Raw genomic sequence first — 14,006 nt, 5'->3', positions numbered from 1 at the left:
TCATCGCCATTTCCCAACCTTTATCTAGATTCACCTTGGAAGATTTGAATCTTTTGTCCCTCTGCGGCTAAACTCATAGTGAACAAAAGTTGGGACAGAGATTCAAATCTTCTAAGTGAAAACACAAATGATAGTAGGAGGGGTACCTTGCCACAAAAAATGGGAAGAAACCCATCATGCCACGAAAGTAGCCCGTATTCTTTTATTTATACATGGTAGAGTAGATTTTTTTTGCATAATCCATAAAATTATGGTACTATGAGGAGTGTTGAATAAAATTGAAATAGGAGATAGTGTGAAAATCCCTTGTTTTAAACTAAACAGGGGAGTACATGGGACCTAAAATGTGGTCTCAATTGCCATGATTATGGACCGTGTCACCGCAATTGCGTTAACCGAGTGTTTGCGATTGCGGAACTAGGACCCCAAAATCGGTCGAATCAGATTAAAAGAAATTTGAATGAAATCTCCCCACACACACCCTTTTCCAAATTTCTTTGATTTTTCACTTTGTGTGAGGGTCCAAGTGTGCATTCCAATCTTTGTGCATCATATAATAAGGTATGTTGTCTCAACTCCCTTATTTTTAATGTGGTTTTAGGCTTAGAACTTATAGTTTAGGAATAAGCCTGAAATAGTGTTTTCAATATTAAATCCATGCATGTTTATAATTATGATTGTGGTTGGCTGTTGTAGTTAGTGTACACGTCATCATGGAAGTCTTGAGTACCTGGATTTAGGCCTAAAACTATTGAAATAAATGTGTACACCATGTGTTTGATTTAATGCCCCAACGAATTCCATATTAAGTTCTTTGAGTTTGAGGGTATAATCACACATTTTTAGCTTAAATTCCTTGAGTATGATGTTCATATGACTAGTTGGAACTAAAATTTGGGTTGAAGTGAAATCACAGAAACTGTCGAGCAAGGTCTCAGTTACCACGATCGTGGTCCCAATGACCACGATCGTAGATGGGTAATCATATTCCTTCATCTGCGATCACGGAACTGCGATCACAATGAATGATCTGCGATCTCTATAACTGAGACCAGTTTCCAGCTTAGCTCAAGATTTCTACACATCCATTTTCATCTTAAAAACTCCTATAACATTGCCACATTAGATTATCTTATTAATCTAGCATTGTTTTGGTATGAGAATGCTAATGATTGTTCGAATTATGATGCTTACAGGTACTTAGCCACAAAATGGGAGACTTTGACAGTACTAGATTCATGTCAGCTGAATACCATAACCTCTACTATACTGACCTCCCAAGGCCAAGTTACTCCTGAAAAGGGGCATTTTCTTAGACAAAGTGGAGGAGAAACTCTTGGGATTCCGTGCCAAACTAACAAGCAATGGGTGTGTAAGTTCTACGCTAATATTAAAGTAGTCTCTCTCACAAAACCAGTGATGACAATTAGGAAAAAGGAAGTACATTTCAGAGATGAGCAAATAAATGAAATATATGGGCTTTCGAATGCAGACATGACTTAGTTCTAAGGAAAAGAGTACTAGCCATGGACCTAGATGGATAAAATATTATGCCCTGGTAGAGAAGTTCCCTGGGCCACTACGAAAAGGGGAACATCCCTCAACGATTTCATAGTACAGGCCAGAATTTAGCTAAGTATCATCAGCAGTTGGGTTTTTCCATGCACACATATGACTGCTATCACAGATTTGTGAGCATGAATAGTGTCCTGTATCTTAGCTGGCAAAGAGCTGAACGTGGGCGAGATTGTTATTTCAGAGTTAGGCACTTCAAGATTTAAGGGGTTACACTTTTTCTCTTTCCTTTCCTTATTACCAAGCTATACAAGAGAGCAAAAGTGGAGAAATATATCGAAGAAACCTGGGTACATCCAGGTTTATGCATTTTCCCACTAAAGATTTAGGGTGAAGGTGCTCCCAACCAGAGTAAAAAGAGAAAAGTCAACTTAGGCAAGTCAAAAACTGAAGAGTTAGAGTCATGCAGACAATCTACTATGGGTCCCTTAGAGGACATTAGTATGGACATCAGGGCCATCAGTGATTTTGTATTATGTTTGCTTCAGGGGGCGAGAGATCCATCCACCAGGCATCACTCGTATGTGTCACTCGCAGATTATAAGAAGTACAAGATGGAGCAGGAGACACAGGGAGCCATTGTGGCTAGTTTTGAGAGAGCCTACTCAGCATTGGCAAAGTCTCACAGGGATCTTAAGGAGTCTCATGAAAAGATGGTGAAGAAAGAGAAAAAGAGAGATAAATTTCTCACCCAGATGTAGAAAGGGATGAAGGGAATCTTCAAGGTGCTCAAACCCAAAGAGTGACTACCTTCGCTGAGAGTTGAGAGTGATGATGAGTCCCCCGCTGAGTGGTCTGATGCTGATAATGGTAGAAATGATGCAGAGTCTGTTGGAGAGAGCATTTCCTGAGGCTGATTCAGGGAGCACCCTTTTCTCTTGGCTTGTTGTTTATGCAGTGAGGACACTGCTAGCTTTTCAGTTAGGGTGCCTCTGTATTGTTTTGATATATTTCTGGTTATGTTTGGTATTGTTTTGATGACATTGTAAATGATTTTTATTTTGTTTTTGGGATGCTACATTTGGGCACACTGATGGTGTCTGCATTTTCATGGATTAATCATGTTGTTTTGATTCTTAGATTTTTTTTACTTTTGGTTTTATTTTGATTATGGTGATGCGTGAAGAGTTTTTCCCTATGATAGATTGAGTGATGACATTCTTAAGGATAAAACATCATGATTAGGTTTTGAGCTATAGATGCAGGGAAATTCTGAGTACCCATGGCATCAAGGTCATAAATACAAGGAAAGTTTGAGTACCTGTGGCATTGTGAATTTGGGATTGCACTCATGCCATTGGCGAAGTCTGAGTATCCATATGGTTGGGTTGCCTATATTGAGCCAAAATATAAGACTAAGGTTTCAGTTATTGCCATAAGTTAGCAAACTGTGCATAGTGCAAGTACAAAACAAACAACCCCCTCCGTCCAAACTTTTTCAAAAATTGAGGGCATGGACGTGAGCAATATTGTAACAAAACTTTTTATCTTTTCGGGACTCCTCAAATTTTTGACATGTGAATATTGAAAGATACTTTCATTTTTGTCTCTAACGGGAGGGACAATTGAGCCTCCTTGGAAAATTTTCATGTCGTGTGTGGTGAGTTAGTTGTCTATATCTTATGTATACTTGTGTCATCTAGAACTTGCCTCATTAGTCTTTCAAGGCTAGTTTTGATTGTATTTGGTTAGAGAAATGATCTTAGGCCATCTTTATAATTTTGGAAGCTACTTTAGCATAAAAGGCCTACCCATGCATAAACTTTATCCCTAGTCACCCACTTTGAGCCTTTGAAACTTTCTTTGGAAAACACATTACAAGCCGTGATCTATTTAATTTTTATTTCTCTTTTGAACTATACCCTCCTTGAACTTAAAAATGCATCTTGAGGCTAAAAACCTAAGTTAAGGGTGGTGAAGATGAGGGAAGTAGCTTTGGGCCACGAAGCTGTGAGTGAGTGCCTATGAGCCTAAGCTTTGAAAGAAAATTGATGAGAAAAAGAAAGGATACAACAAAGGGAAAAATTGCATGAAGTTTGGAAGAAAAAGAAATAGAAGAAAATGGGTGAAACAAAGAAGAAAATAGTAGGCATTTGAAGAGAGAAAACAAGAGAAGTGGACCACATTAAAAAGTGAATTAAGTAGTGTAATGTGGATGTTCAAAGAGTGTATAAGTCATGTTGTTCCTAAATGATATCCTACCCTAATCCAAACCTACGTTACAAGCTCGAAAAGTGCTTTGAGATCTCCGATCATTTATTTTCTTTGTAGTGGAAATTGAAAATAGGGGCAAGCATATGGTATTACACTTGTTAACATAGAGAGTTATTGTGAGAGAGAGTGTTTTGCACTTAAATTCCTTGTTGCAAATTTGGTGACTTGGTGAGTGAAAAAATTTTTCTTGTGAGGAGGCATGTGAATAAGTTAAGGTTGGTGATTTTGTCATCTTCCAAGAAATGATGCAAAAAAGAGTATGGCTTAGTGTTGGTCAAAAGTGAGTCACTTCTAGAGTATTGGTTGTTTTTGCATTATTGTTTCTTGAAGTCTTTTGCATTCTTAGATATTGCATTTTTTTTTATTGAGGGGTGTAGTGAAAGTATGTATAAAGAGCTACTTGTGGTAGTGACTAAGCTTGAAGTCATTATGATCTTTGAGGCATCTAATTTGGGCATAAATGTGCATTGTCTTATGGCTAGAGGTAGTGTTGCTTGAGGAAAAGTAAGGCTTTAAGTTGGGGGTGTTGATGAGTGGTGATTTTACCACCCATTCACACTCATCATTCGTGCATAAGGGATAAATAAGACATTATTGTGATTAAATGTACTAATCCATATTTTGCAGGCACATTGTTAATGAGATGAAATGATGTGGATTGGAGCTAAAAAGAATCAAAAGGAAGCAAAGAAGTGCAGTTAAAGACCTGGAGCGGACATAGCCTCAGTTACCGCGATCGCGGTTTGAGGACCGCGGTCACGGTCGGTCAAGATATTGTAATCACGTGGCATTTGCCTACCGCAACCGCTGCCAAATTGGTACGATAGCGGCCTAGCAAAAAATTTTCTCAAGGGCAAAGATATAAATGCACACAGTTGTTCCCAAATTTGACCTAAAGAAGACTCAAACCCTATCATTCCATTCCACAATTCCCCAATTATTGAACATTGTTCTAGCTCTTAGCCTCTATACTTGGAGAAGAAAATATTGTATTAATTTTGGGGTGAAGAATATTTTGGAGTAGCTTCCAAGTGAAGGATTAGCTACTTCTATTGAAGATTTGTGGATGTTCAAAGTTTGAAATAACATTCACTTAGTCTTTCATAGATCTAATCAATGAAGGTTATTTGGTATATCTTGCTTACTATTTCTATGTGTAGCTAGTTCTTCCTCTTGGGATTATGCTAGATTAGGGTGTAAATATGTGTGAGATGTGATTTGTTTGCGCATTTACTAGTTTGTGATGTTGATTTCTACTATTGCTTGAGTAAATTGGTTGGGATTTGTGGGTGAAAGCCCCAATACTCAAATGGGTTTGATGGTAGAAAATCCCAAGCTCTTGAAAGCTGAAACCATCCTTGTAAGAGGGGTTTGGGTGAACTATAGGAACCCTCATCATCCTTGAAAGAGGGATGTGGGAATCAAGGCAATAGTAGACAATTATTGGGTTTAGTTTGCTAATTTTCACTATCGTAGACATAAAGGTGATTATAAAGTTGACTATACTTAGGGCACCATCCTAGAAATAAGGGTGTCTAATTAAGGTATTAGGTGGTTTTGATTGAAGCACTCATTAGGTACTCAAAAGGGTCAGTGAGTGATACCCTTGAGGTTTTGTTGACAAAATAGCCTCAAGGATTTCTAACCTAGCCTACCACATCACCAACATTTAGAATTTGCATCAAGTTATCACACACTCATGCAAATGTCGCCCCTAGAAAAGCATAATCCCAAGATCTTGATTAGACTCTAATTATTCGTAGCCCCGAATTAATGCTAGAAAATCCCAAAAAGAAATATTAGTTGTGACATCCCCTTTTTTATCTTCTTGTATTCTAGTTTTGAATTTAGCAAGTATCCATTCTTTCAAACTAATTTGATCGTCACTCACATTGTTTCATGTGGATTCGATCCCGACTCCAAAATTGGGTAAATATATTGACAACTATCGCCTTGCACTTAAATTGGCGTTTAAGTTGGTGTTATCGGCACTTTTGCTTCTAATTATTTTGATATTCATATAGCCATTGGTGTCACCATTTGAAATGTCTTATTCAATGATCGACCCTCAAGAAATTATTTACGCTCATCCTGTTACCTCTTTTCTAAGTTTTCTTTCTATTACTTTTGTTATTGAATTTGGTAATATTTGCTTTCCTTTTTGGTCATTTCCCATTCTTAGAATTCTTATCATTATTTGTGTGATTTGAGGCTGGTTAAGAAGGTGTACATGTATTTTCTCAGCTACTATTTTGCTTGATGTGGTTCTACAACTACTTCGGATAAAGGCGGCTACAAAATTTTGGATGTATGGGTTGGTTACTAAATTATCATAGGCACTATATATTTTCACTAATTGTTGTGTAATTCTTCAACTTTGAATATTATGATCATAACTAAATATATTATAAATGAATATTGCTACAGTTAGTCCTCATGTATCTACTAGATTTGCAGTGTAAAATGTATTGATTCATGGAATAAAATGTTTGTTTTGTTGGAAGATCAAATTTGAAGCAAAAACATGTATATGTATCCTGTAATTTCCACTTTGGGCCTGTGCTTGCATGGGCAGACGTTATCTAGTTTAGAAATATAATCAACCCACAAAGTATTTAAAATATGGTTATTACTTAAAAAGAGTGATAGAGATTCACATCTTCGAACTTTAGAAAGTATTATTAAGTTCAATTTTATCAGTTAAAACTTCGAAACAGTATACTAAAGTACAGGTCTAAAAATTCAAGCTTTAGGTCATTATTCTAAAGTTTGAACTATATTTATGTAATGAATAATAAATTAAAAGCAATGCAACAATAATTTTATTCATGAAATTCAAGTTTTTACCGTCCTTTGACTTGTTAAATCAGGTAGTTCAAGATATGAGGTATCTGAAATTTATATAAAAGAAATTAGTATATAATTCTATTTAAATTGCATGAATTTATTTTTCTTTAGAAGTCAATACTTTGTACATAAATTAAATGTGCAACGAAAGAAGGCAACAACAAGTGGCTAAAATTTAAATACATGGTACATGGTAATATTTCAGCCCTATGTATGAAAATTAGAGTAATTCAGCCCATTGAATTATATCTAAAGAGACACTAAAAATATCATTTTTAGTGACGTGTAAATAAATAGGAAATGGTTCGAGTAATAGAAAAAAAAATTAAAAATTACACAAATACACAACTTATGTTTCCAATATTACAAAAAATTCCAACTCCCTAAACAAATTACAAAAATTCCAATATATACACAAAATGTTATGTATATGTCGGCTATATTATGTATATTAATAGAAAGAGAAAGTAAAGCAATTAAAAAAGTGGAAGAGAGTGTAATTACTTCCAAAAGGATTGTTATTTAAGTTACTTAAATGGTAATAGCAGGTTAGTATGATTAAAGCTGAAGATTGAACTGAGGATTACAACTTCGTATGGCCAAATACTAAAACAATATTTATGGAGAACTAGGCAAGTGAATCTAGAGAGCCAACAATTGGTTGGAGAAGCCCATCAATTGATGTATGGATCATGAAAACCCTAATGACGTGAAAATGGTAAAACGACTAAAATATGATAGATTTAACAGTTTTTAGCACTATATTAACAATTTAAAACTTCACCACTGTTGATAATGATGATATTTCTTAGAGAGCATGTATATCAGAAAATTCTTTAAAATTGATCAGCTATTTACTAAGGCAAATCAAGATCCTATATCAAGAAACTCTTCAAATTTAATCCACTATCTCAACAGTCTCTTTTTTTATCCTTCTAATTTTTATTTTCTTTTTTTTGTGTGTGTGAGTGGTTTGCTTACATGAAGTACTGAACAATGTCTCACACTTTCTTTTAGCAAACATTGTTTCCTACAGTTATGCAAGCATGACCTTATTCAAGAGAAGGATTGAGAAAGACTGACATGTACATGGGGAAAAATGTTGATGAATGGGCAAATACATAAATGTGACTCCTGCTCTTCAAAATCAAGGGCCTTGGCTTGGATGGCAATTTTTTAAATAAGATAACAATTTTATTGATTGGGGAATCCTCGTATACAAGTTGTTCATCATGCAAGAATAACAAATTCCATATGATTACAATCATAAAAATATATTTATATACTTGAACTGAGATACACCTTCGGAATAACACGACAGCCATACATTTGCAAACTTAAAGGCAGCATCTGCCCTGCTAATTGACATGCCAGCATCTTTCTTTGCTCATGACTGCCATGCTCAAAGAACTGGACACACAATTCAGATATACAAAACATGCTGGAAGATTAAAGGGTCAAGGTTTTATAAAAAACTGAAAATGTCCAGAAGAGTTGCAGAGAACCAGAATGCTACCTTTTGAATGACATAGTTCCCAAAAACATCCGTTATTAGTTTTGAAGCATGTGGAAGGATTTCTTTGAAAACAGATGTTTTCTCTTCAATACTACAATTTTCCAACTTCTGCTGTATAAATTGACTCCCATGCTGATCAAAACTGAGGTTAAAGAACCATAAAACTGACGTCACATCTTTGGGATAATACAGAAAGTTTACTGCAGAAGATACATAGTGGGTACACATATACTACCTGAATTCAGCAACACGACCTGCAATATCAGAGAGGTCAATTCTTCGAGCACTGCTTTGTTTCAGTTCTTCGAGAAATGAATGTCTTTTAGAGTCATTCAAGCTACCAGAACCCCTTTCTGCAGGCCATCCAGAATACAATCCATTATTTTTACCTGAACCAGGGGCAGGTTTCATTTCGTTCCTTCTTCCCACAGGGGATCCTGGCAGTACAGGACTACCAAGAGGCGAGACTGGAAATTGTTGCGGTCAGACAAGAAAAAATAGACTAAGAAGACAATGTATATGCTATTGATATGTTCTGTTGCAGTCAGACAACAATTGCATGGCTGGATAAACATCATATGTACTCTATTATGTAGTTTCATCCAGTTAACTCTCTATATGTTATTCAGAGTTTGTTGTGAATTATAACGGAAGGCGAACATTCTAAACACATGAAAATGATATTTACATAGTTAAGACTTAAGAACTAAGTTATTAGTGAGCTCCAGAAACTCCGCTGTAATGCATTATCCAAACAAGTTACTGTTTCCTGGTCTATATCTGTTAAAAGGGGAAGGATAGAACAATATCCCCACACAAGCTTAGAATGAGGGGAAAAAACTTACCATGAAGCGATTTAACTTTCCCCGTTCGATCAACTTCAACATCAACAGGATACTTAAGAAGGTGGCCTCTCATTTCAGTGACTTCATCAGCCGCGTATTGTAGCCAAGTTGTGTTCACCAAATACTCTCATCGTCTACTATCATTCCTTTTGAGTGAACATATATCATATATCGTCAACTTTTCTGAGTGAGTTCTTGAATAAGGATGGATTACATTTATAACAAAGATCAGATGCCGATAATTATTAGAGAATAATGAAAACAAGCTAAGCTTAGATGGAGGAACAGTCGATTACCTGAGGTGTACTTGGCTTCCAACTTTTGGCAACTGTAGTGATTTCATTTTCCAAAACATAGCGATTGCCAAGTCAGAAGAAAATCAAATAGTTCTGTGGTTCATATGTATTCTGCAGTCTTAACTCTTGTAAAGCTTAGTAAATAGTTTCATACATCATCTGCATGGTATTGTGCTGCAAATACAAACAGCATCGGTTATGAAGATGCAACCTGCATAAAATAAGCATCAAATTTGCACACTAACACACAATTAGTCCCAAAGATATCATAAGGATAGTGAAGCACAGTAAACGTGAAGGTGAACATATCTAACCCGACAAAAAAGAGTTACGCTGCTAACAAAGACATCAAATCAGAATTAATCAGGACAGTTTTGTTGCAGTTAGACAAGAAAAAATAGACTAAGAAGACTACGTATATGCTATTGATATGTTCTGTTGCAGTCAGACAACAAATGCATGCCCAGATAAACATCATATGTACTCTATTATGTAGTTTCATCCAGTTAGCTCTCTATATACTATTTAGAGTTTGTTACGAATTATAATGGAAGGTGAACATTCTAAACACGACAATGATATTTACATAGTTAAGACTTAAGAACTAAGTTATTAGTGAGCTCCAGAAACTCAGCTGTAATGAATTATCCAAACAAGTTACTGTTTCGTTACTTATCCCAGGTAAAAGGAAAAGAAAAACAATAACTGATGCACACAACAAGAATTAGGAATATCTCTGGGTCTTTGAAACAAGAAGATTACAATAAATTAATGATTTCTGAAAGTGCGTTGACCACATAAAGACAACACCTGTTTAGAATTGTAGCATCAGAAAGCAGAAAATACTAATATGGTAGTCTGCAAGAGTTAGAAGGGGTGATTATCTCAACTTTCTTACTATTGTTCTTAATCTTGTCTTCATGCATCGGTTGATTACCGAGTCCACAAGAATCTCAAGTAGCTTCTCCCGTAAACTGGGGATGACCTGTCTCAATTCCTTGGGGAAGTAGATTATCGTTATCTAAAAAGTTATGCTAACACACATGGATAATCAAGTCGATATACAAGCAGATAACTTAAAACAGAGATCCATTCATTCACATACAAAACAGGATACACAATGAAAAGTCTAAAGTTGATCTGACAAGATCTTCCATGTCATCTACTGTTGTATCAAGTTTATCAGAAAGTGGACAAGGATATAAAGTGCATGATAAGCCAACTTTTTTCTAGAGAATCGTACTTCCATTCTATCCTTCTACTCAGTCTGAATTTTTTATTCGAAAGGAGATCATGCAGTCAAGATTAGTATGTGAGATTCAATAAACCTACCCTGCACGTAGAATACAACATCCGAAGGGAAATGATTGAGGTTGGATCCTCCATTTCCTGAACTACTTATTAATTATCCCAGACCATCATGTCATTATTGAGTGCACGAAGACAATCTGGACAAAACTTTAGAGAATGTGATATATGTATATAGCTAAAGAACCAAAGCACCACTACAGCTACAATCTTTGAATATAAAAGAATCCAACTAATAGAACATACAGTGAACCCAAAATATTATTAGCAAAGTAAACAGTAAGAAGAAATGATGGAGTCAGTTAAATCACCATTAAAAAAAGTCACGACTTCTCTACCGCTGGAAGCTCTAGTAAGTATAAATTGTTTCACAGTTTATAGACAAAAGTTGAAGTCATTTAGAAGAATAGTTGTACTCAACCAAAGATATCACCCTCCGCTCACATTCTACGGATGATACCATAGTACCATACCTGGAACATGTCCCAATCTGGAACCACAATCTCCCCCATAAGAAGACTGTTAAATACAACAGAAGCAATATTTACTGTTTGATGAGTAGGATCCCTGGGCATGAAATCCTCAGATGCTCTTGCAGCTGCACTCCTCTTTGAGATGACAGTTCACTTCTCAATCAGAAACTACTATCAATACAATAACATCATCCATACCTTGCATAGCAATTTCAACTAAAGAGTGTTCAAACCTGTAGAAGGAGTCAGAGTTGTGATTCATACAGCAAATCAGGTTGTTTTCTCCAAATTTTCTCACAACGGACTCCTCAAGAGCGGCTTGGTATTGTCTAGTAATCAGGCACTTCAGGTGCTCTCTCGAGTGACTTTTCTTACAATGTATCTGATGACTTAGCCATTGTAGTCATACATTGGCATGAAAAGTGAATAGTTTGTTCTGAATTGGGTGTGATGTAGTGAGTGGTACCTGTGCCATCAAAATATCTATATTAGTGTCAGAAGAATGAGCAATCACAAACACATCATGCTATAACTGACCTGCCCAATCTATAGACTATATATAGGAAAAGTACATCCCACAAGAGACAATAATTTTCATCGTTTCTATTTTACTTGCCTAAGTACCTAATAAAGTTGGAAGAAGAAGCCAAATTTGATAAAACTATCTTGCCTCTCAAGGCATACATACATAAGTACAATGCGGCATTTCTCTAAGTTTGGTACAATTAATACATACTCCATCCTTCTTTTCAAAGGAAAAGCTCAAAGCAGAGTTAGAAAAAATACTCACAGTCCATGTAAGAAAATGCAATGTTGTAGAAGATGTTGAAGATTATTGTGAATTCAAAAAGTTCCCTACAGTCTATTCGGTAACAGTATTCATTTGGAAAGAATCCTTATTTTTTACTATTGCAGCTCCTTAATTAGAAAGGATATAAATATTCATATATGAAAAAATTAATTATATGCACTCTGTAGAAAGTATAAACAATTACATGTATCCAATTCTTTCTATCAAATTAATTCACAAGAATTGAATTCATGGAATATGACGTCCTGCAATTCCAAATTCATCATTTTTTCACATCAAAAAATTTTAACTTTATTAAACACTATAATAATATACCCGAAACTTCCTTCCTTATTAGGCCTAAAACTCAAATTTATATCACTACCAAACTACATCCACAACAGTCAAGAATGAACCTGAGAAGTTAGTGTTCTTATTGCTGTTTGAATTCAAGATTGAAGTTGGTGTTTGAGAACTTGAGGAAGAAAAAGAGTAAGTTGTATGATTGTGAAAGGAAGATAAAGATAATCAGGGTGTGTTTGGTACATGTAAAATGTTTTCTGAAAAATATTTTTCAATCTTTCCTTGTTTGATTGTAATGAAATGTTTGGAAAATATTTTTCATAACAATTCATTTTCCTCCATTTGATGGAAAATGACTTCTCTTAGAGTCAAGAAAATCATTTTTCAGAAAATGATAAATGAGACTTATGACTCCCACCCCATTCCTTTTCCCCACCTTAACAACACTCATATTCATATGACTTAAAAAATTTATATTACTTGGAAATATTTTTTATTACACTTTACTTTAATTTTTTATTGCTTGAAATAAAAAAAAGTGAAATCCGATTTTTTTTTATTTTCAATGTTCATTAAATATATTGTTATTTTCATATTCATAGAGAAAGATTTACCTATGTTACTTTTGCTAATTGCATATTTTGAATAAGCTTGTCGTTCCGTTATATTTCTATTAATCGTAGTATCTTGAGATTGTCCTGACAAAATATTGAAAAATATCTCTTATATTTGTTAATTAATAATTGCTTAAATTTAGTGATTGTAGTATTTTAGAATTCCATATTGATATTATTTGTTATGCTTAAATTATTTCTTACAAATTGTTGAGTTGTTAGAGGCATTGATATATTAGTTAACAGTTAGTAAAAAATATTTTTTCACTCACCAATCAAACACTAGAAAATATTTTTCTAAAAAATATTCTCTACTCACCAACCAAACATCATAAAATATTTTTCTTTTTAAAAAATATTTTTCATTCACAAACCAAATATGAGAAAATAAGTAAAAAACAGCTTATTTTTCAGGAAAACATTTTACAAGAAAATATTTTTCATGAAAAGTATTATCAAACACACCCGGAGTATTCTGGAACGGTTGAGAAAAAATTGGAAAAATATCCATGATAGCACAAAGACAGATTTGCCCTTAATCAAAATGGCGAATTTGCCCTTGGTCGTCCAAAGGCTTCACATTTCTCTCTATATATATTGTTAATGTGCATAAAATACATAGGATTTGTACAAGATATACACAATAATATTTAGTGATATACATGTGACACACATATAATATATCAGTAGTATATTATTTGTCAGTCGCTTGAATATCGTAACACACATATACAACAGATTGTTCTTCAACACTTCTTCAGCTATGTCTCCACTAAATGTTTTGAAACTTTATCCACAGCTTAAAAATTATAATTTCCAATCATCAATTTCAGCAAACAACAGCAAATTCAACAAAATCCATTTTATGTTCCTCAAGTTCTCTCAAAATTTAGCAATCAAGTTTTTTGAGTTTCTCACTGAGGAAATTCAATCAATCCAATCAGTGTTTAGACATTAAGGTGTCGTTTGGTTGGGAATGTAGTTATGTTGGGATTAGTTATGTTGAGATAAGTTATACTTAAATTAGTTATGATGGGATTATTTTTTATTGAGTGTTTGATTTATTGTATTTAAAGTAATATGCATGATATAATTTCTAAGAATAAATTAATTGATTACCAAAATACCCCATTTTTTTTTTTTAATATATATTTCGTTTCAAGCTTTAAATATTTATTCTTAAAAATAAAACTTTCATCTTATTTAGCTTAATTTTTTTGTGTGT

The 14,006-nt window shown here is 34.4% G+C and overlaps 1 protein-coding gene across 11 annotated transcripts; it reads right to left on the bottom strand.

Annotated features, from left to right (window-relative positions):
- Positions 1-7,808: 7,808 nt before the first annotated feature.
- Positions 7,809-12,474, bottom strand: LOC107867962 (pumilio homolog 5). 11 transcript variants are annotated; one of them, XM_047411844.1, is made up of 9 exons: positions 12,281-12,465; positions 11,308-11,540; positions 11,075-11,227; positions 10,184-10,290; positions 9,294-9,467; positions 8,998-9,191; positions 8,388-8,619; positions 8,153-8,294; positions 7,809-8,046 (listed from the first exon to the last, which is right to left on the bottom strand). In XM_047411844.1, exons 6-9 carry the CDS (start codon positions 9,068-9,070, stop codon positions 7,915-7,917), a joined length of 579 nt encoding a protein of 192 aa, XP_047267800.1. In that variant the 5' UTR covers positions 9,071-9,191; positions 9,294-9,467; positions 10,184-10,290; positions 11,075-11,227; positions 11,308-11,540; positions 12,281-12,465; the 3' UTR covers positions 7,809-7,914. The 11 variants fall into 11 exon arrangements, 10 of the variants coding, with proteins under 10 accessions (XP_047267800.1, XP_047267801.1, XP_047267799.1 ...); XM_047411845.1 differs by having other exon boundaries at positions 9,294-9,504; positions 10,192-10,290; XM_047411843.1 differs by having other exon boundaries at positions 10,192-10,290.
- Between the last annotated feature and the right edge of the window lie 1,532 nt (positions 12,475-14,006).

The sequence above is a fragment of the Capsicum annuum genome, chromosome 4 (assembly GCF_002878395.1).
Source record: "Capsicum annuum cultivar UCD-10X-F1 chromosome 4, UCD10Xv1.1, whole genome shotgun sequence".
Classification (NCBI taxonomy): Eukaryota; Viridiplantae; Streptophyta; class Magnoliopsida; order Solanales; family Solanaceae; genus Capsicum; species Capsicum annuum.
The sequence above is the reverse complement of the archived record's forward strand: the minus strand, read 5'-3'. Positions and strand labels throughout refer to the sequence as shown.